Genomic DNA, 21,743 nt, shown 5'->3' with positions numbered 1-21,743 from the left:
TTCCTCACAATTCTAGAAGGAAGGCAGAGAAATTCCCCTACACTAGACAGGTTTTAGATTGTAGGTTGCAATTTGTTGATTATTGGGTCACTTTGCACTTTACCAATCAGGTCATTGAAGCCTGTATAATGAGCATTGTACACTCTTATACATTATGCCTCTTCAGACTAATAATCCAAGCAAAAGATTTAATTTTACTAACAGCTCAATTAATTAAAAAACAGCTGCAACATGTTGTTGAAATGGAGAAATTTACAAAATACACATCTTTTTAGTTTTGGCTAAGCTTGCTTCACCTGATAGGGAAATGTCCTGCCTTTACAGTTGTGAGGTGTGTGTCATTAAACAGAATGGTGAGTGCTGTGTTTACAATGAATATCATTCACACTAATCTAATTGCAAACAATAACAACATTGTCTTCTCACTTGTCTAATTAATTTTATCTTTTCTGTTTTATCTGTGACAGTCTCATTTTTATGTATCACTTCCCATTTTATTAATTGTGCACTGGAAATTAAACAAAATGTCCCATTTGTCCCATAATGTCTATTTTTTACCTGGCTGAAATGCATGTACTTTTTTGCAAGGTGCACAAAACTCAGTGAGGGTCCCACACTCTATGATTTAAATTGGGTCTAGCACACTCACTGAATTATTGAGTTTGTGACCCATTTTAGAAGCAAAAAAAATTGGTCAGCCTAACTAAAGGTGTAATAAAGCAAAAAATATGCAAAGAGAACAACCATGTTTTATTTCCAGATATGCCAAGAAAATGGCTCAACATACACAAATGAAACATATGAACATTTATCTAATTTTCATCTAATATTATTGTATACCCAATATATTTTCCTTGTCTTATCATTGTAAAATTTCATAATGTGCAAGATGGACTTGCTTTTAATTAGGAATGTACTGTAGACCATTAGCTTTTTGGGCTTTAATTTTGCCATTTTACTGACAGAGCTGATTTAATAAGCAGATGTCTAACATTACAATTGAATACGAAAGTGGTGACTTCACATCATGACCTCTGAATACAATTACAGTGTTTTCCATAAATAAAATATATCGCACAAAGAATATAGATATATTTACTGTCTGTCATAAAGATATACTAAAATCTCAAGTTTATTTGCTGTTTGGCTTTAAAGACTTGATTTCCTAATTTTGCATGAGAGGTACTCCATTATAGTAACTGAAAGTATAGACAATTATTGTCACAAGGTGAAAACCACTGGAGGTCCACAGTATACTTTATGATAGCTTGCAAATATTAATAGGTGGTGAGGATGTTTTAGGACTTTAGGTAGAAATCCACATTATTTTGCGGCTTTCTTTGCCAAACTCATTGCAGATTCCGCAAATACATCAATCATCAATTCCAACAACTTGGAAATTACCTGAGAAGACTTTGGAACACTTGTGAGAGGTTTCAAGAAGCTTTGTAAGTTAAAAAGAATTAAAGAGGTAGAAGAAAAAAGAACATTTTGAACAGAAATTGAATTAATAGAAAACACAAAAGGATCACTCACTTCTACCTTAAGATCTTCCACACTTTTCCCTACTTTATATGCAAGTTGGTTAATGGACTCATCATCAAGACCCATGTACCAACGATAGAACAGAAGAATTTCCACAACAGCATCGCAGTTATATGCACAAGTGGTTCCAGGTATAAAAGTCTTACCTTCACCTTCATCTGTTGCATATGAAATTAACTGTGAGATTGTTCCCTTCAGCTGTGTCTTTTTCTTTTCAACAAAGCATTTGACCATTTCAGTAATTTCACGTGAGCACAAATCTTTCTTCTTCTCTTCTACTTTAAGCTTCAAGTCTTCACACAGTTTCATGAAATCAAAATCTGTTGTGCAGCGGCTTGACACAAGGAAGACATGAGGAGAGTCCACTCCATTTTTTTTTAAATGACTAATACAATAATTTTTAATTGTCTCATATCGTTCATTCCTGCTGTACTGATCATTGTTCTGTTCATGCTTATCCATTTTGCTGCGTACAACATAGAAATCTTGTTTCATTTTTCTTATCTTTTCCACAAACAGTTTGTCATTCTCTGTATACCTGTTTCCAACAATTAATATGATTAAGTGATATTCTGTAAATTTGACTATCTTAAAATATTTTGCAATTTCAAATTTTGGCGTTCCAGCACCAGGAAGATCCCATAGAAAGACAGAAGGAAGACTTGGATGTTTATATTTTGTCATTTCCATGGTTTGTTCAGTAAAGCCCTCTTTAGCTGCTTCAGGGTCCCCAGGTTTCAGACCACACATAGCATTGATGAAGGCTGATTTCCCTTTTCCTGCTTCTCCTGTTACAGCGATGTGAAATTCTCTTTGGTCAAGCATATGTTGTTTCTCAGTAATTATGTCTTCTAATCCATTGTCAGTAAATGGTGAGGAGAGTTTTGGTTGAATCTTAGCAACTACAAGTTCCAGTCTTTTATTTTCAGTTACTTCTGGCTGTTTAGAAAATAAACCACAGATATTTTTAATATTTATATATTGTAGATTAACTGTTCTGTGTGTGTGGTGTGTGTGTGTGTGTGTGTGTGTGATTTCTTTTTTAAAGTTTTTCTAAACAAAGTCAAAACTTTTTTTTCTTATTCTATATTTTTTCATCTTATAACGTGTTTATGACATACAAGTATTTTCAACAGATATGGAAAAACATTATGTTCAGGCACAATAGGTTTCAAAATGTTTAAGGAGAAAATACATTTTCTGCAAAACTTTAAAATGGTAGGTTTCAGAAAACATCTGTTATTTGAATTTTAGATGTCTAATAAAGAAATAAACTGACCAACACCAATCTCAGTTAGACTCAATGGCTCACACTAAGTACCACTCACTATCACACACATGCGCTTGGGAAACAACTTTAAGGCTCATATAAATGTAATTACACTCCCAACCAGGGGTTGGCACTGTTGCCCGATGCCTTTTCTCATCCTACCTCTGCAGAAGCAGTGGTTGACTGTTGTGTCCCTAATGACATCACTTCCAGTTCTGATGAGCTGAACCCACCTCTTTCTGTCCTCTCAAGCGAAAACAGGCTCCATCACCAACAACCTGAACATCTCATGACTTTACAACGCATTTATTTTAATTTTGTATTTGATTTACACACTTCCAATTATACAGGTATCACCACTGTACCCAAGCACTTTATCTGTTTTTTCTTGTTTTTACAACACATTTTATCAGATATTTTTTGTACTGTGGTATCTCCATTCATAGCCCTGACCAACAAGACATAATCCTTTAGGCTACTGATGCACAGTGTTATTCACTACAATACCAGGTTTAGGGTGGTTTTTTTGTCCTTATAGATTGAGTTGGAAGTGGAAATAGAGACAATACTGTACTTTCACAGAGATTTCCTTGTTCAGGTAAATTACATTCCTATGACTGTTCTATTAAGGTTAAATGTAGTAGAACAAATTCAGAATATTCAAAACACAAAGATTCTAAGAATACAATTGGAAAATGGATGGACATTATTTTTGCAAAGAACCCACTTTGTCAAACTGCAGCTAGAGGGTGCATAAACTTAGTAATTACACAAGTAAAGGTGCTACTCCCCTAAGTGATATAAATGTAGCATGTCTTCAGTTAATCTGTGAGCACAAGATCAGAGCTGCTGGGCTACAACAAGGACTGCATTGTGGTTTGTAGTTTCCACAGTGCAAGAAAAGGCTCATTGTGCTGCAAATAGCAAGGACAGGGCAAGATAAACGGATACATGTACTGAAAGAGTTGATTAGCAGTATAACGTACAAAAGAATGAGCATAGTTTATCATTTCTAAGTACCAAAAAAGCTGATTTTGCTTCCATGTATCTTCTGACTGGAGTTAAAATCTTAAAGATTGTTACCTTTGGTATTCCGGTTTTACAATAAATTAGTTCCTTTTTAAGCTCTTAGTTATTTATATAATAATTTTAATGAATCACTGGGTATTAATTAATTCTAGCTGTATTACACCGCTTTACTCAGGAAATTTGGTAAGTCAATGAGTGTCAATTTTGGTTAATTGGGTGTATCAGAAGCACTACTCTATGTAACTAAATAAGTGCTTTGATGTGTACAATATTTGTAATTTCTTTTTTTTTTTTTTTTTTGCAAAGGCCAAATATTATCAGTAGTCAGGGTGGTGTAGTGGTTAAGGCTTTGGACCCAGGGCTCAAACCCTGAGGTTGTAGGTTCACATCCTGCAGCTAATGCTGTGAGCAGTTCATTTCACCTGCCTCTGCTCCAGTTGGAAAAACAAAACAAAAGAAACTAATTGTATAACAAATGTTCTAAGTTACCTTGGATAAAGGCATCAGTCAAATAATAATATTATTTGGTCTGATTATTGGTCTATATTATTAGGCTGCTCAGATTGATCTTTATACAGCTTTCACTTAATTCAAAATTGTTCTGCAAGAATTATAACAACAACAAAAAAATACAAACACATAACTGCAGATCTTACAGCTGAAGTCTGAAGTTTACATAAACTCAGTACGAAAAATAAACATTATCATAATGTTGATAAATATCGAGAAAAAAGTGCATTGACAAAAGAACTTGTTGGTTTTTTTTCTTTTTTTTTTTTTTATGTCACCAAATTTCAATCAAATCTGTCAAATCATTTTTGAGATTTTAGGATATTTAGTTTTGTAATTGGGATAATTACCCCTAAATACAGATATATTAAAATGTCTTTTCTTAGAGGATACCTACTGCATTAGATGTACCATCCCGCCAAATTTCTGTGTTTTAACTAAACGTGAAAGTACTTTTGTTAATGAGTGAGCGTGTGCAATGCCCCAGGGCTAGAAGTGGAACCAAGTTATTGGTAGTACTCTGTTGAGTTGGCGTGTTGATCCTTATTGCCTTTCTTTTTTTACTTTTAGATGTCCTTTCATTGGATTGGCTGGCCCAGCACAGTTTCAGCCGTGGAATGGCCAAATGGGGGAGGCAGCTTGAAGGATGAGGTCTCCAGGACTCTACACAAATCCAAATCTTATTATGGGATATATCATCTACTGTTAAATTCTGCTCTGTACTTCTAAAATTTATATTTTTTATTTCTTACTATTTTGAGTAATTGTTCTGTTCTGTGAACTGCATTGTATTGTATTGACCCCCTTCTTTTGACACCCACTACACGCCCAACCTACCTGGAAAGGGGTCTCTCTTTGAACTGCCTTTCCCAAGGTTTCTTCCATTTTTTCCCTACTAGGTTTTTTTTTGGGAGTTTTTCCTTGTCTTCTTAGAGAGTCAAGGCTGGGGGGCTGTCAAGAGGCAGGGCCTGTTAAAGCCCATTGCAGCACTTCCTGTGTGATTTTGGGCTTTACAAAAATAAACTGTATTGTATTGTATTGTATGTCCGATACATGATACATAAAAAAAAAAAAACAACTCTATACCTTGTTACACACATGCAAATGGGAGGGAGCTAAAGGGCTTGAATGAGAGTAATTCCATACCAGACCAGAGGAGGGTGGAGTGCATCATCTCTTTCTTTTTTTCTCCTGCAGACCAGTAAACAAGAACTTTTCTTTTCTTTGATAAATCAATTATTTCTCTATTTTTGTGTGAACTGTTTTACTTTGAATTTTTACTAAAGTTTTTTAAAACAAAAATATTTTGTCTGTGGAATCATTTCAATGTGTCACATTATTGCCGAATCTCATTTGTAAACTGGAGCAGCTGAATTTTGATCATTTTTGGTAGACACAGCAACACCTACTATATCAAATGATAGTATCGACAAACTTACCCAAGACTTCAACAAGTGTCTTTCAGCTTCTCAAGTATTAAAATAACTTTTGAGCATGGCTCAAATCTAAACATTGCAATAAAAAAGGGAAGCATACCATAAAAAAGGAATTTTCTGTATGATTAAAGAAAACTTTAAAATAATTTAAAGGAGTTATTAAAAGCAGAAAAGAGGTACTAAATTATCTAAAATAAAGAAAAGTTTAAACTATGCATACAATAAGACTGTAAAGGGTATGCCCTGTAGTTTTTGATACTGAACTTATTAGTACTCACACTATCATTGTTAGCAGTAAAGTATTAATTCTAGCAGACAATTTAGACATTTAATTTTGAAATTGAAATGTTAAAGTACCTTTGAATTGTCTTCAATAGCCTTTTTCAACACCTGCAATGCAGACTTTGCAAAATCATTCAGTGCGCTATTTAACAAAAAGCAGGTTGCAGTAAAAGAGACGGTAGCTCCAATAATAGACCCAATCACAGGTATTATCAGAAGGGCCTCATCAGCAATCATTACAGCACCAGAAACAGTCGATGTGATAAATTTTATCACAGATGAAGGGGTGATATTAAGCACAAATGGACTTGTTATTTCTGCTTTCAACTCTTGAACAGGTTTGTTAACTCTACAGGCAAGTCTGCAGAGAGACTTGTCATCAAGTCCCAAGTAGCTTCGCATATGCAGAAGTGTGGCTACTAGGATACCGATATCACAAGCAACAGATAAGCCAGGAATGGGAATTGCTCCAATTCCACCTGAAACTACAGCTGCCAGAGCAATTTTTGCTCGTAGAACCTTTTTTTTCTTTTCAATTACAGCTTCTGTAACATTGGGAAGTGAGAGCACAAACACATTCTTCTTCTTCTCTGGTAGCTCAGACTCTAAACGATCACAAAATTGCATGAAGTCATAACGATCTGGATATCTACTGGAAACAAGGAAAACCTGTGAAGTGGGTAATCTACTTTCCTCTAGGCTGTTTTTATAGTAACTTCTTATGTTATCAAATTCTTCTTCAAGTCTGTCACGTTGCCCTCTTTCATTAAGGTTTTCCTCAACTACATCCATCTGGCTGCGAACAAAATAGAACTCTTTGCCCATTTTCTTAATCTCTTTAGCCAATTTTACATCATTCTCCTTGAATCTTTCTCCAGTTATTAAGACAAACAAGTCATATATCTTAAAGTTAACTTTATCCAGGTACTGGCGAGCAGAAAATCTTGGTGTTCCAATTCCTGGCAGATCCCATAGGCAGACAGAAGGAAGTGTTGGGTGTTGATAAGGTGTTGGTTCTGAGGTTTGCTCAATTATATTTTCTTTAGCTGCTCCTTCATCATTGGGTCCCAGGCCTCTCATGGCATTAATGAAGGCGGATTTGCCCACACCTGATTCTCCTGTCACTGCAATTGAGACTTTTTCATTGTCCAAATTGTCACATTTGTCTTTAATCAATGGAAATACTGCATCCAACCCATCTTTGTTATAGACTTCGGCAATCTTCTTAATTTCTTGATCATTAAAAAACTGTTTGGGTTTAGACTCTGATTTTCCCATTGTATTTCTGGAACAGAATGATAAAAACAATTTTAATAGATATACAGTACAGGAAAGGAATGAAATGCATTAAAAACATGATAAATGACCATTTTTGAACTCATTTTTCATTTAAATGAAACAGTGGCTAGCTCTGGTTCTTCAGTGCTTCAGAAGATAAGGTTGAAGTCCAGACCTGGTTGCTTTCTGTGTGCATTTGACAAAGTATTCATATTTCCCTTCATTCTCTTCTAAGCACTACATATAAGCATAAATTCTCTGTCTCCTGTACCTTTTTTAACTTTCTTGCTCCTCTCACCTTCACTAGTTCATCCTTTATCCTGCTCACCTTCTGACTCCAAAGTAAAGCTACGACCAGGGTCTCCTTCTTTTGTTACTTCCATAGCCATGATTATAGTATTACAATACAATTACTGGGACCACCCTAAATCTGCCCACCCCCAATATAAGCTACAGGTATCTCTGCAGTTCAGCATCCCAAAATATTTTGAAAGTGTTAGGTAACTCCTACAGTAAGTATCCTGACCACCTTAAGAAATTGTAGAATGTCATGTGTTCTGTGATACAACTCCACAGTGCCAGCTGTTGACTCAACAGCCTTCACTTAATATGTTCAATCCTCCATGGCCTTCTCCCTGTCTCTTTGCCCATAGAGTAATTTTTTTCATGGTGTTTTTCATAAACATATGTCCTTTCTTTTCTGATGGTATTATAACTAAACTTATGGTTAAGCAACACAGAGCCCTGTTCCTACTGTCTGCACTTCACAGCTGACATAAAATGGCAAGAGTTGAATGAAAGACTGCAAATTCTGTAAAAAGATATGCCAAATAGTTTCTGTAAGACATAATTTTTTATTGCTGTAATGTAGTTCATCTACTATCATTAGAAGATTAAAATTTAATAGCTCAAATGACATTAACTTACCTGAATTAAATGACATTATTTAGGGAACTGCCTATGAATATTTGGAACATGCATTACTGTTCAAGTCGATTTTGGAGAATTGGTCAGAACTCAATTCAAAACAAGGTTTATACCAGAAGTAGCATTATATCTCTCTATTATATAAAAAAAATCTTTGGACAAGATGACACTTTTTCAGAGAGACGAGGTGAGATATTTTCAGAGAGATAATATCAAGTCCCACGAGACGAGACTTTGTGCCAAGAGATGAATTGAAAACCTTACAGGTCCAAGTGGGGGCGGAAATAAAAGACAAACAGTAGAAGGAGAAAAGACAAAGAGTAGAAGACAAAGTAGAACGTCGTAAAGAGGTTCAAAAACAGCACTACACACATGCAGAGCAGGTTAGAGATTATGAACTAAAATTCGAAAGAGTCAAAAAACTGATAGTAAAGATCGCATTAGCGCTAACAAACGGAAATTATTACTCAGTGAAATAATGGAACAGCGAAAAGAGATCAAATATATGGACATAGGTGATATGACAGAAGTATGTAGATATTGTTCAGTTTTAAAGTTTAACTTCTGATTTGTGTTGCCATCAGGGAAAGGTAATGTTTCTTCAATCTGTGTGGACTGAGCTACTGCTGCAAGTTATTCTCACTAGGCTTCTAGGATGCAAAGTTGGGTTGTCTATTTCAGGTGAAGTAATAAAAAAATGCAGCCATCTCAGTTAATCAAGTAAAAGGAAAAGTTTTTTGGCTCAAATAACTAATCAGAATTTTGACAGGCTCTCTTTTTTCCAAAGCAGACTCAATCCATTTGAGCTCTGCTATCATACAGCGGGGAATATAAGTATTGAACGCGTCAACGTTTTCTCAGTAAATATATTTCTACTTAGGTTATTGACATGAAATTTTCACCAGATGTCAGTAACAACCCAAGTAATCCACACATAAAAAGAAATCAAAACAAATAAGTCCATAAATTAAGTTATGTGTAATAAAGTGGAATGACACAGGAAATAAGTATGGACTATGCTTGCTGAAATTTATTTAATACTTAGTAGAAAAGCCTTTGTTGGTAATGACAGCTTCAAGTCGCCTCCTGTATGGGGAAATGAGTCGCATGCATTCCTCAGGTGTGATTTTGGCTCATTCTTCCACACAAACTGTTTTCAAATCTTGGAGGATTCGGGGGCCTCTTCTATGAACTCTGATCTTAAGTTCTTTCCACAGATTTTCAATTGGATTGAAGTCAAATGTTTGATTGGGCCATTCTAGCAGATTTATTTTCTTTCTCTGAAACTAACTGAGAGTTTCCTTGGTTGTGTGTTTGGGATCATTGTCTGCTTAAATGTCCTCCCTTGTTTCATCTTCAGCATCTTGCTTGATTATAGTAGATTCTTATTAAAAATGTTCCGGTATATTTCTCCATTGATCCTTCCTTCAGTCATATGAAGTTGGTTCACTGCTGGTGTGGTGTTTTTGGAGTGATGTGCAGTGCTATTTCTCCTCCAAACATGGTGTATGCAATAACATTAAAAGAGTTCAATTTTGGTCTCGTCTGACCAGACTCTATTCTCCCAGTATTTCATTGGCTTGTCTAAATGTTGTGCAGCAAACTTTAAATGAGCTTCAACAGGCTTTTTCTTCAGCAGTGGAGCGTGCATAGAGGCCATGGTGGTTGTGTGCATTACTTATTGTTTTCTTTGAAACAACTGTGCCTGCTAATTCCATGTCTTTCTTAAGCTCTTTGCGAGTGGTCCTTCACTCTTGGACAACACTTCTGATTATCCTTTTGACTCTTCTATCAGAAATCTTGCGAGGAACACCTGGTCGTGGCTGGTTTATGGTGAAATGATGTTCTTTCCACTTCCGGATTACGGCCCCAACGGTGTTCATTGGAACATTCAGAACTTTAGAAATACGTTAGTAACCAATGCCATGAGTATGGTTTGCAACAATAAGGTTTGCAAAGGTCTTGAGAGAGCTCTTTGCTTTTACCCATCATGACATGCTTCTTATGTGACATCTTGGTAACAAGAAACCTTTTTATAGGCCATCAATTAGGACTAAACCAGCTGATATGCATTTGCACTGATAGGGGGCAGCATTGTTTTCTAAATAATGACAGATTTCAGCTGGTTTGTTGGCTTTCAATGCCTTTTGGCACCTCCTTTTCTTCATGTGTTTAATACGTAATTCCCTGTGTCATTCCACTTTATTACACATAACTTAATGTATGAACTTAGTTGTTTTGATTTCTTTGTATGTGTGGACTACTTGGGTTGTTACCGACATCTGGTGAAAATTTCATGTCAATAGCCTCATTAGAATTATATTTATTGAGAAAAACGTTGACACATTCAATACTTATTTTCACCCACTGTAGTTCTCAAATAAATTAAATCCTAGATACACTAGAGAGGTAATCTTTATATAGTCATGCCGATAATGATATAATTGCAGTGTTGTCATGTGTTTTGTCTTACTAGGGCCCTAGGTGACCCTGTTGTCCCTTTCTATACTCATCATTGTATGGACTTTAGCAAAAAGCCTCAAATCAAAGCCTTTAGCCATCATATGGCACACTACCGTTTATACCTATGCCTTCAAGCAGCAAAATAGAGCAGTAGAACAAACAGGAGAGAAAGTTGCACTTTTAACTAATTATCTATTATTGATAATATTCCCAAATTTTAAAGAACGAGAGTACCACGAGTGCTAGTTACAAACCAATTGAACCTGATAATACTAGATGTGCAGTTTCAGGTGGAGTAATAAGATGTTGTGACATTTCATTCTTCCTGGTCAGCTCATCATTTGCATTGGCCCAGACAGCCTGACTGTCTAAATATGGGTGTTGAGACAGAGTTGTCTTGTCTTTTCTGGGAGGAATGACACGAGATGAGAGAGAGAAAGAGAGATGGAGAGACTGAGGAGAACGGTGAGCCTTGTCTTATGCTGGTCCAACTTCTTCTGATATATCATTGGACCAATGGGTGCAGACAACTAACTTGATTCATCCAGTACCATTTCTGCCAGAATTCAATTCCAATCACCAATAGAATAAGTCTTCTTGTCCTTACCTGGGCTATTCACCAACGGCTCAACCAATGGCTCAGGTACAGCCCATCACTCAGTTGCTTTGTTCAGTTGTAGCTTTTCCTGCCAAAAGTTTCTCCCATTTAAAAGAAATGCATAAATGAAACTTCAAACAAACTACTGGGTCATAAACAACTAGCCTTTTCTGTCAAAGGTGGCAAGTTATAAAGTCATAAAACCGGCATTCCTAAAGCTTTGGGGAAAGGAGATTACAATGACTTATTTTCAGGAAGCTGCTTCTTTCTTTAAGTCACTAATAATTTTTAAATTACATTTTTAAATGACAATTTGCAAACAAATTTCAATATATCAAATATTAATCTACATGAACTCCAAGGAGGTAGAGGACAAGGGCCCACACAAATGCCTATCCGATTGAAGGCCTGTGACAACGTTGAGGCTTACCTCCTCATTTTTGAGCACATGGCCACCTAGCAATGCGGGCTGTACTAAAGTCACCTACTAGCTCCATTCCTAATGGGCGAATCACAGCGGGCCTATAATGGATGAAGAGATGGCTGCAGACACTCCCATCCTGAACATGGAGATCCTGGCTCAGTATGAGCCCACCACTCCTTGCCAGGTCCAGTGTTTTCCAGGACTGGAAATTTGCCCCACAGCTGTTATGTCCCATCAGAACAATAAAACTGTAAATGGGCCAGTCTGACCTGCATTCATGGTGAGGCTAGGAGGTACACCACCACAGTCTGCTGGCTGCTTGTGGAGGGGAAACTTAGATGACTGCATGTGGTGGTAGTTCCAAAGCCACCATATCCTGTGATCCTGAGAAGAGACTGGATCTGCCAGGCTGACCAGGATCTGCCAGGCCTGACGAGCCTCAAGATGGGTGAAGACTAAACACCCAGCCATACAAGAGGACATATAAGGGGGCATCCACCCAGTATGATCTTGTGGACCTCCACATCAGAAGGACAACGCTAGTACTTCAACAGAGCATTACCCCTTGGCAAGGTGAGTGGTTGGAGAGAGAGAGAAAGAGAAAGAGAGAAAGGGACAGAGACAGAGATAAAGAAAGAGATGATCAGTGCATGTTGAGATTCAATGTAGTTATGGCTCTAGGAAAGAATCTTTCCCTGAATCTGTTTGTCATTACTTTGATAGACGTGTAGAGCCTACCAGAGGGCAACAAACATTTTTTGTCCTGTCATGGCAGCAGGAAATAGACAAGTCTTATAGTGAGGGCAGAAAGCAGCCAACAGTATTCTTAGCCGCACTGATAACATGTTGAAGCCCCCTGCAGTGCAGCTTCTGTACTAAACTGTGTTACAGTATATCACCATGATCTATATGGAGGAGCGGTAAATATTCACCAGCAGCTTTTGACTCAGATTATTCTCTCTAAGCAGTCTCAGGAAGTGAAGTCACTGCTGTGCCTTTTTAATGACCGCTTTGATGTTTGCAGTCCAAGACAGGTCAGCAGAGATGAAGGTACACAAGAATTTGAAAGTTGGGACCCTCTCCACACAATCACCACTGATGTAGAGGGGTGCCAGGTCTACGTGATTTTTCCTGAAGTCATAGATGATTTCCTGTGTTTTCATGGTGTTCAGTGTCAGATTATTTACTGATCTCCAAGATGACATTTTCAGGATTTGTTCTCTGTAGTCAGACTCATTCCCCTTTGAGATGAGTCCAACCACTATATTATCATCGGCACATCTGATGATGATGTTTTTAGGGTGGGCTGGACTGCAGTCATGAATGTAGAAGGCAAACAGCAGTGGGCTAAGCATGTAGCCTTGTGGAGAGCCGATGCTAAGTAAGTGAGTTGAGGAAAAGTGGGGGCCGAGTTTAACTGTCTGAATGTGTTTGATAAGAAAGTCCTTAATCCAGGTACAGAAGAGTCGGGGAAGATGTAGGTTAGACAATTTACTGACTAGAATATCTGAAATAATATAATTAAAAGGTGAGCTGTAGTCAATAAACAGCATCCTCACATAGCTTCTCCAGTGTTTCAAATGGCTGAGTGCAGTGCGGAGGGCGATGAGTATGGCATCCTCAGTGGACCGGGTTACTCTGTAAACAAACTGGTGTGTGTCAAAAGTGGGAAGGAGACAGACGTTGATGTAGTATGAAACCAACCTCTCAAAGCTCTTCATGATGAGAGATGTAAGTGAAATTGAGCGATAGTTATTGAGAATGTCAGTGGCTGATTTCCTGGGTACAGGAATGATGGTAGGTGACTTTCAGACAGGATGGGATGAAGGCTTGTCTCAGGAAGTGATTGAAGATGTAGGTTAAAACATGTGAGTGCTATTCAGCACATGCTTTAGCACCTTCCCAGGTATCCAATCACAACCAGCAGTCTTCCTCGGGTTCATTGACCTGAGCACTCGCCTCACTTGATACTTTTGTAAAGTGAGTATCTGGGTACTAGAGTCTGAAAGGGGTTGAGAGAATGAGGCTGGGTGCTGATGTATGTAGAACTTGAATTTGAACCATCGGTTCAATGTGCATCTGGCATGTAATACAGGTGTGCTGACAAGACAAGAAAAACCAGCTGCATTGCTTACTGGGTTTATGCTGAGTCTCTACTCTTCTGAACCTAAGTTTAAAGATTAAAGTTGATATTAGTTTAAGCAATATATACATTTTAAAAGCATTAACACACAATTAAATGTCACAGAGAAATATGTCCAAAAAACTGCTTCAAAAATGGTAACCTATAGCAGGAAGCATGTATCAAGTCTTTAGCTAAGAATAAACTGCAAATGCTCTTGTGCTCAAGTTAGCTGACTGCCATTCTGTCAGTTCTAATCAGGAACTTGTAGTAAGCAGAGGAAGACATGGTGCCATTTGTAAGAAGGAAACTGCAACATCTTAGTAAGCGCACTTTTGCACGTACTAACCAACCTTGCAATTAAAAATGGACTGCTGAGAAATAAGGTGCACAAGTCACTGACCAGGGTCAGTTTAAGACCATCTAAGGTATGATTGTTGTGCCATATCCCATTTGTAACTGAATGTAACCAATAATGTTAAAGGTCTCTTGCTTATGTAATGAATTCCTTGGAACTGTAATGTAAATGAAGAGCGTATAAACGAGTGTGGCACTAAATTCCTCTTTCTAACACTTTCCTTTTACTGCTTTGCTCATTTCTGTCTTAGTGAGTGTCACCTCTTGCAAGACTTTGAAAATAAAAGAAGATTGATTAACACTTCCTCCTACCTGTACTTATGTTCCTCAACATAGACAAGGAGAACAGGGTACCCCAGGGGTGACCAGTGCAGTTCTTCCATGTGTACCATATCAAAATGTGCAAAGAAGCAGTTCAGCTCCTCTGTCAGCGAGGCCCCCAAATCTGCAGATGTTGTATTGCAACACCTGTAGCTGGTGATGTCCTGTATCCCCTGTCACCCATACCGAGGGGCTTTTTCTGAGAGGTAGACTTCTCTCCTCCTCTTGTACCTTGCCTTAGTTTCCTTTATTCTTATCTTCAGCTTGGCTCTAGAATCACTATACAGAGCACTGTCATGTAATCTGAAGGCTGAGTCACAGTTTTTGAGGAGGGACCTGACCTTGCTGGTCATCCAGGATTTCTGCTCGAGGAAGGCACAGATACTCTTCTCTACAGTGATGTTATCAGCACACTACTTTAGGACAGAACCGAGTCTGTGTATACAGCTAAGCTCTGATGTTCAAATATGTTCCAACAGTCTGTGCACGCCAGTCCTGTAGTTGAGAGAGTGTATCCACCAGCCAGGTTTTAACAGAATTTATGTAAGGCTTTGACTTTCTCCTAAGAGAAGTATATGTGGGAATGAGGAGGAGCAGGAAGTGGTCTGACTGGTCTATGTTGGGGAGGGTGTTGCTCTATATGCATGTTTAATATTGGAGTAAACATGATTAAATGTATTTTTGCCCCTCGCCGGACACTTCACATATTGAAAAATTTTTAAAAAGTATCATCTCCAGGTTTGCCTGATTAAATCCTCAGCTATAACATGAAAGCAATCAAGATAAGCCCACTAATGCTTGTTTATGGGATTTAACAGGATATCGAGAGTTATACTAACATTGGCATCGGGTTGTAAATAGACAACAGTTATAATCACTAATGATAGCTCTCTTGGAAGAAAGAATGATTGGCATTTAACTGAAATAAATTCTAGGTCAGGAGAACAATGGTTGTCTATGATTATACTGAAATTTAATCAGTCATTATGCACGTAAATACAAAGACCCCCTCTTCTGCTTTTACGGGAGTCTTTGTGTCTGTCCTTGCAGTGGACTGTGCAGCTTGCTAGCCGCACTACTGCATCTAAAGTAATTGGGTGAACCCAGATGTCAATTATTATCATAACACAGCAGTCACAAATGTAATGATTTCAAGCAATTAATAGTTCCAGTTCATTCATTTTCTGAGTCATGGGTTTTGTTTTGGTGAGAAACATACTCGGGAGAGAAGGCTTATGTGGTTGATTCCTTAGCATTGCTAGTAGCCCAGAACGGCATCCCGTCTTCTGTTTCCTCTCCCTGTGTTGTCTGCAGCTTCTGCCACACCCAATAAAAATCGACAGTGGTCTCGCTAGGTCAATGGGAATGTTGTGAATACTATGAGAGTCATATGTAATGGAAACTTTTAGCCAAAAATCAATATCCATTAAATATTGGCAACTGTATTCAGACATACTAAACCAGCATACTGTGCAAAACAAAATATAAAATCACCGACAGAGAGAGTTGCAAGTCGCTGCATCCATGCTCACTGCCTCCAGTCAATGTTTGTTTTTAAACAATGTAATGACACTTGATAAAAAAGGTAATTGATTTATATCAAAAGCAAACTTTTCAATGCTAGTGTATAGCTCAACAAATTAAAAGTATACAGTAATCCCTCGCTACTTCGCGGTTCACTTTTCACGGATTCACGACTTAGCGGATTTTATATGTAAGCATATCTAAATATATAACGCGGATTTTTACTTCTGGTACTTGCTTCCTCAGTTGGTTTGCCCAGTTGATTTCATACAAGGGACGCTATTGGCGGATGACTGAGAAGCTACCCAATCAGAGCACGTAGTTAAGTTCCTGTGTGCTGCTGATTGGCTCAGCGACGGAGTGTTGCATTAACCAGGAAGTCTCATCTCACTCATTCAGCATTAACATGCTACTGGTTCAGGGGCCATGTCCAAGCGCCAACAGAAGATGCAAATGATTGCAGAAAAGGTAAAAGTTTCAATGAGTCCACGATTCTTTTTATTTAAAAAGGAGGAAAAGCATATAAGATCTACGGCCGCAGTGTCCTTTAACCACGGCGCAAAACGAGTTGCAAGTGGACGTGATAAGGCAGTAGTGTGGATGGAATCTGCTTTAGGAATCTTTGCAACAAGGTCGACGACGTCATGACCGCCTACAAGCTGCAACGTGTACTTACAGTAAGTGTAAACTTATCTACCGATTTCATATTGCTTAGCAGTTGTCCCTGTTATTAATAGAGTAAAGGGTGGGTTGTAAACAATACAGGGAGGGTTTAAAAACGTCCAAATACACGTTAAATAATTAAATAAATATGGTGTCCCTACTTCGCGGAAATTCAGTTATCGCGGTCGGCCTTGGAACCTATCTCCTGCGATAAGTGAGGGATTACTGTATATGTTATATATTAACAACCCAGACATGCATTTTAGACATCCCTGAACATGACTTGACTACTTTCAGAAACATATCTATATATCAGTATATAAGTCAGCCTGCAGGCATATATTTGTAGCATATGTAGGTATTTCAACTTTGTCAAAAATAAATGGCAAACACCATTGCTAAAAATTAAATCTAATTCTCCACGGCATTTGGCAGAAACATACTATCTTCTTCTTTTGGCTGCTCCCATTAGGGGGCGTCACAGTGGATCATCTTCTTCCATATCTTTCCGTCCTCTGTATCTTGCTCTTTTACACCCATCACCTGCATGTCTTCTCTCACCACATCCATAAACCTTCTCTTAGGCCTTCCTCTTTTTCTCTTCCCTGGCAGTTCTATCCTTAGCATCCTTCTCCCAATATACCCAGCATCTCTCCTCTGCACATGTCCAAACCAACACAATCTCACCTCTCTGACTTTGTCTCCAAACCGTCTGTCACGACCTATTCTAGACTTTTGTTTTTATACTCTAATTTGGTGTTTACTTTAATTGAGTCCTGCCCTAATTACCTACTTAAGTTGCTTATCAATCAAGTCACCTGGGCTATGGATGGGGTGTAGGTTTATAAATTAAGCTTTTTTGGGTTTTAGGTCAGAGAGAGAGAGTGTGTGAGAGGAAAAGGGGAGAGCAAGGTATGGAGAGTTAGGGTTGGATGGTCTGGCTTTCTGTTTTTGGTTGCTTATTAAAGAAATGTAATTGTAAGCTAGCCATCTAAGTAATAAATGCAGATAGTTTGTATCTAGCTGTAAACTTTGTGAAGTTAGACAGCTATGTTAGTGTGGTTCTCCTGCCTTGCTTGTTTTGTGTTTAATTTCTCCATATTTTATGTGTTGTGTTTTTTTGACAATAAATGAAGCCTGTTTTTATTTAGCAGGTTTAGTTTTTTTGTGTTTTGTCTCCCTCTTGTGTGTGGCCTATTTATATATCCCTAGACTTTTTGGTAGGCTGTAACACCGTCCAACTTGAGCTGACCCTCTAATGTCCTCATTTCTAATCCTGTCCATCCTCATCACGCCCAGTGCAAATCGTAGCATCTTTAACTCTGCCACCTCCAGCTCTGTCTCCTGCTTTCTGGTCAGTGCCACCATCTCTAACCCATCCACCGTTTGTAACCCATGGAAGCAACATAATATAAATTTAATAATTAAAAGAGATTGAATTGGTAGAAACATTCTTCAAATTCTTCACCTTCTTTTAAGTTACTTCTGAGGAGCTTATGCCTGATCAAATATGTAGTGAAACAGGTAAAGGAAAATAAAACATGTAAACATAAAAGAGAAAATAAATTGCCATTTTACCTTGATTTAAATCATACTCTTGCACAGTGAAAACACATTTCTAATTAGTTATATTTTATTTTTGGACATATAAAAATTTTACAGCTAAAACCTAATTAAAATACATTATTTATTTCCTACAACCTGCACAGTCCTAGTATTCATTGTTTGAAACTTTATGTCAATTGATAAAACTACTGGATTTTTTTAATCCTTGTGGTAAGTTTAGGTGACATTGCAAAGAAAACAGCACACTGTATCATCAACTACAAGAGTAGAAAGTAAAATAACTGGGTTTTTTATGTTGTCTTTTTGTCAAATGTTTTATTTTATTCATCTTCAAAGGCCATGTGCATAACTGTGGCTAACAACAGATTGGCAGGGCATCCAAGTTGATTTTTTGCCTTGCCCCTGATTCTTTCAGATTTCACTTTGGAGTTGGGAAGAGAAAGTGGTAGAGAGCAAAAACCTACAGTGGAAAATGTCATAGTGAAAAACATATCAAGTTCCCACTACCTGGAATTTCTATACACAGTTATTATTCAAAAGTCAGCAGCAAAAATAAATACTGTAGCACTGCAAATGTATCAGTTTTAAAAGTATTTGTTCTCTATTAAATAGCATTTCCATGTTTACTAAATTAAAATATGAAAGTATTACTTTCCCCTGTCAAGACTAAACAACTCTCTTTCTCTATGTCTCCTTCTGTCAGTGTAACAGATGATTCCTGAGTTTACCCAGGATGGCTGTCTTACCATCTCAAGAAGGGTATTTGAGCAGATATGTTTCTGTCCAGATGGCCTTCCTCATGCCAACTTCCTTCAGTCATATTTCATGACAAGCAATAGGAACAGTAACCTTACTCTAAGTTAAAGTCACATGGATTAAAGAATACTAAACCAAAATTAATACATCTAAATATATTAAAACTTACCCCTAAAAACGTCTCTTGGAGTTTGGAGTGTAGATTAAATTTTCCAAACAGTTTTTATAAACTGACACTAAAGCTGACAAGAAAACAACGCAGAAGTGCTGTGCATCACAATTTATATGATCCAAGTCACCTTTTTCTCCAGGTGCCTACACAACTCCTCCCATCTTATCTTGCAGTGAACACAAACAATTTGCTAACTTTGTTTTAAACATGCAAAGCAGCCTAAACCGCTTCAGAGGCAGCATTCTGATTGGTCATCAGCAGGGAAACAAGGCAGACAGTCATCAAAAGCCTCTAGAATTGTACATGTCTAACATTGTTTCTTTATTTATGTATATGGAGAATCTTTAAAATTACAGACTTACGTAAAATAACACTTTTTTCTATACTTTTCATTTTATGCTCAACTTATATTTCACACTCATCAATAATATTTCAGCAGAACAAAATCTTATATCTTTGTCATTTGCATTGACAACAGTTATTAACGCCACTCTTTAATGCTGGAAACTCAACAGACTTGTTAGTAATAAACCCAGGTTACTATGCTTTTATTTTCTAAATCCTGCCAAGAAAACAAATAACTACCATAAGGAATGCATGAGATCCCTTTTGTTTGTAAAACTAGGATAGAATTTCAACGTCTTTCAGTTGTGTTTGTCTTCTTAGAAAGCACGTGATTTCTCTCCATTAAGAGCAAATGTTTTTTGAACAGTTTCCTGCTTTCCATTGGGGTCATACAAGCCAACAACACCATTTCAATTAGACAAACATTCTATTTTTTAAATAAAAAGCATAGAAATGTTACAAAAACAGAGGAATGTAATGAAGACGTATCACTGAATGCATTAATAAAATCATCTCCAAAGTTCCATTCTGAAAACAGGAGAGATTTTGGTTAAAATAGGAATACAACCAAATCCAATGCCTTGACACAGAAACAAAAATGGAAAACAGTAGTAACAACCAATTAAAACAGTTTTTAAAAATGTTAAAAAGCCATATTGACAGGTTTGGAAAGAGACTTCAAGAGTAAACTATGATAAAGTAATGAGAGTTGAGCCCTACTGAATATTGGCAGGTTGATCACTCCAACAATCAAGGCTCTGGTACCATCACCATTGGATACGATGTTGAACTATATGTGATAAAATGTGTATTTTAAACATGCTCAAAATTTAACTGAACAATAGTGAAGAGATCATTTGAAACAGTTAAGTGTCTTAGTCCTGTTCATGACAGCCACTGGCTAGTTCTGAATTACCTTTAGAGTGGTGTGACCAGGTGCAGCAATGACAGGTCATGAAAAATTGAAGCTGGAATGACAACCAGGTTGTCCTGTTTAATTAACTGAAAATGTCCAACAAAAATAACACCTCTTGACGCTTATGCTCTTTACTCTCAGACTCAAATTAAACAGACAGGTTTGGCTCTATCCGCAGATTCAAGGTCTATGTGACAGGAGTTTCATCCGGCGGGTCACACTGGTCACAAAAGACACTTCCTACCGGACAGTCGGTTTTCTTATACCTGGGCAGCTAGAAAGGGCGGGGCTATCTGCCCTCACTTGGTGGTTTCTTGGTGTTGTTGGGAGAGAAAGAGAAGACAATGTTAGCAACAGTGCTCCCTGTCATCCTAGTGGGTTATTACATACCTTGATCGAGCCCAGGAGCATCGTCTAGTGTGCATGTGTGAATGTGGTAATAAAACAAAAAACTAAAGAATTTAACAAAGCATTACCTTGGTCTATCCAGCAGGGGGCTGTTACATAACCCGAAACTATATAGATATAATATTAAAAGGTGATACCCCTCCCTTAGTGATACGGCGGTAAGAAATCACATAGGAAAAATAACTTAACTTTCTTTAATGACGATTTACGCAGCATAAATGATGAGGACGCCATAGCAAGACTATTAACGAAGTGGGAGCTCGATGTGTACAGTCTGCCATTTTTGTCGCTGTGCTGGAAGGGTTTTCAGGATCGGATGACATTACTCCCATCCGTCCATTGGCATCACAAAGATGTGCCGGGCAATGTTCCAAGGCTTTATACTCTTTCTTCATGTGCAGGGCCCCACTTAGGTGAATGATACAATTCCAAATAAGGAAAAGAGAGGATTTGCAGGTGTTCTTAACTTGTCTTGTCTTAAAATGCTTGCCTAGCAGTTCTAAATGATGAGCCCCAGCGTGCTAAATCTGGCTTTGTGTTAACTGTACATGAGAGAAGAAGCAGATTTATAAAATATTTTTGTACAGAGCACAGTGACATATTAAACATATAAACCTACTACAGACCACCCTTTGTCACTGTGTCTGTGACAAAAACAAACCCTGAGGGTCTTGTCCACAAACCAAAAGGTACTTTATCCCCCATCACAGTGTAGACAGTTCCTCAAGAACATTTGTGGAAATGTGGGGTGTTGTGCTGATTTAGCTCCTGTTTCGTCCATCTAATATACCAGTGTAAATAAATATTTAACAATGACAAGTTATAATACAA

At 37.6% G+C, this 21,743-nt stretch overlaps 1 protein-coding gene across 4 annotated transcripts in view; it reads right to left on the bottom strand.

Moving 5' to 3' along the window:
• Positions 1–1,217: 1,217 nt before the first annotated feature.
• Positions 1,218–21,743, bottom strand: part of LOC114662955 (interferon-inducible GTPase 5-like) — a 138,471-nt gene continuing 117,945 nt past the window's right edge. The window contains exons 1-3 of one of the 4 annotated variants that reach the window (XM_051934429.1): positions 19,241–19,350; positions 6,148–7,357; positions 1,218–2,484 (exon numbers count right to left, since the gene is read on the bottom strand). In XM_051934429.1, coding sequence (XP_051790389.1) covers positions 1,324–2,484; positions 6,148–7,350 — 2,364 coding nt within the window. In that variant the 5' untranslated portion in view covers positions 7,351–7,357; positions 19,241–19,350 and the 3' untranslated portion in view covers positions 1,218–1,323. Of the gene's footprint in view, positions 2,485–6,147; positions 7,358–19,240; positions 19,351–21,743 lie in introns of those variants that run through there. The other 3 variants (XM_051934431.1, XM_051934428.1, XM_051934430.1) reach the window with 3 other exon arrangements.

This window comes from Erpetoichthys calabaricus, chromosome 12 (genome assembly GCF_900747795.2).
Source record: "Erpetoichthys calabaricus chromosome 12, fErpCal1.3, whole genome shotgun sequence".
Lineage (NCBI taxonomy): Eukaryota > Metazoa > Chordata > Cladistia > Polypteriformes > Polypteridae > Erpetoichthys > Erpetoichthys calabaricus.
The sequence above is the reverse complement of the archived record's forward strand: the minus strand, read 5'-3'. Positions and strand labels throughout refer to the sequence as shown.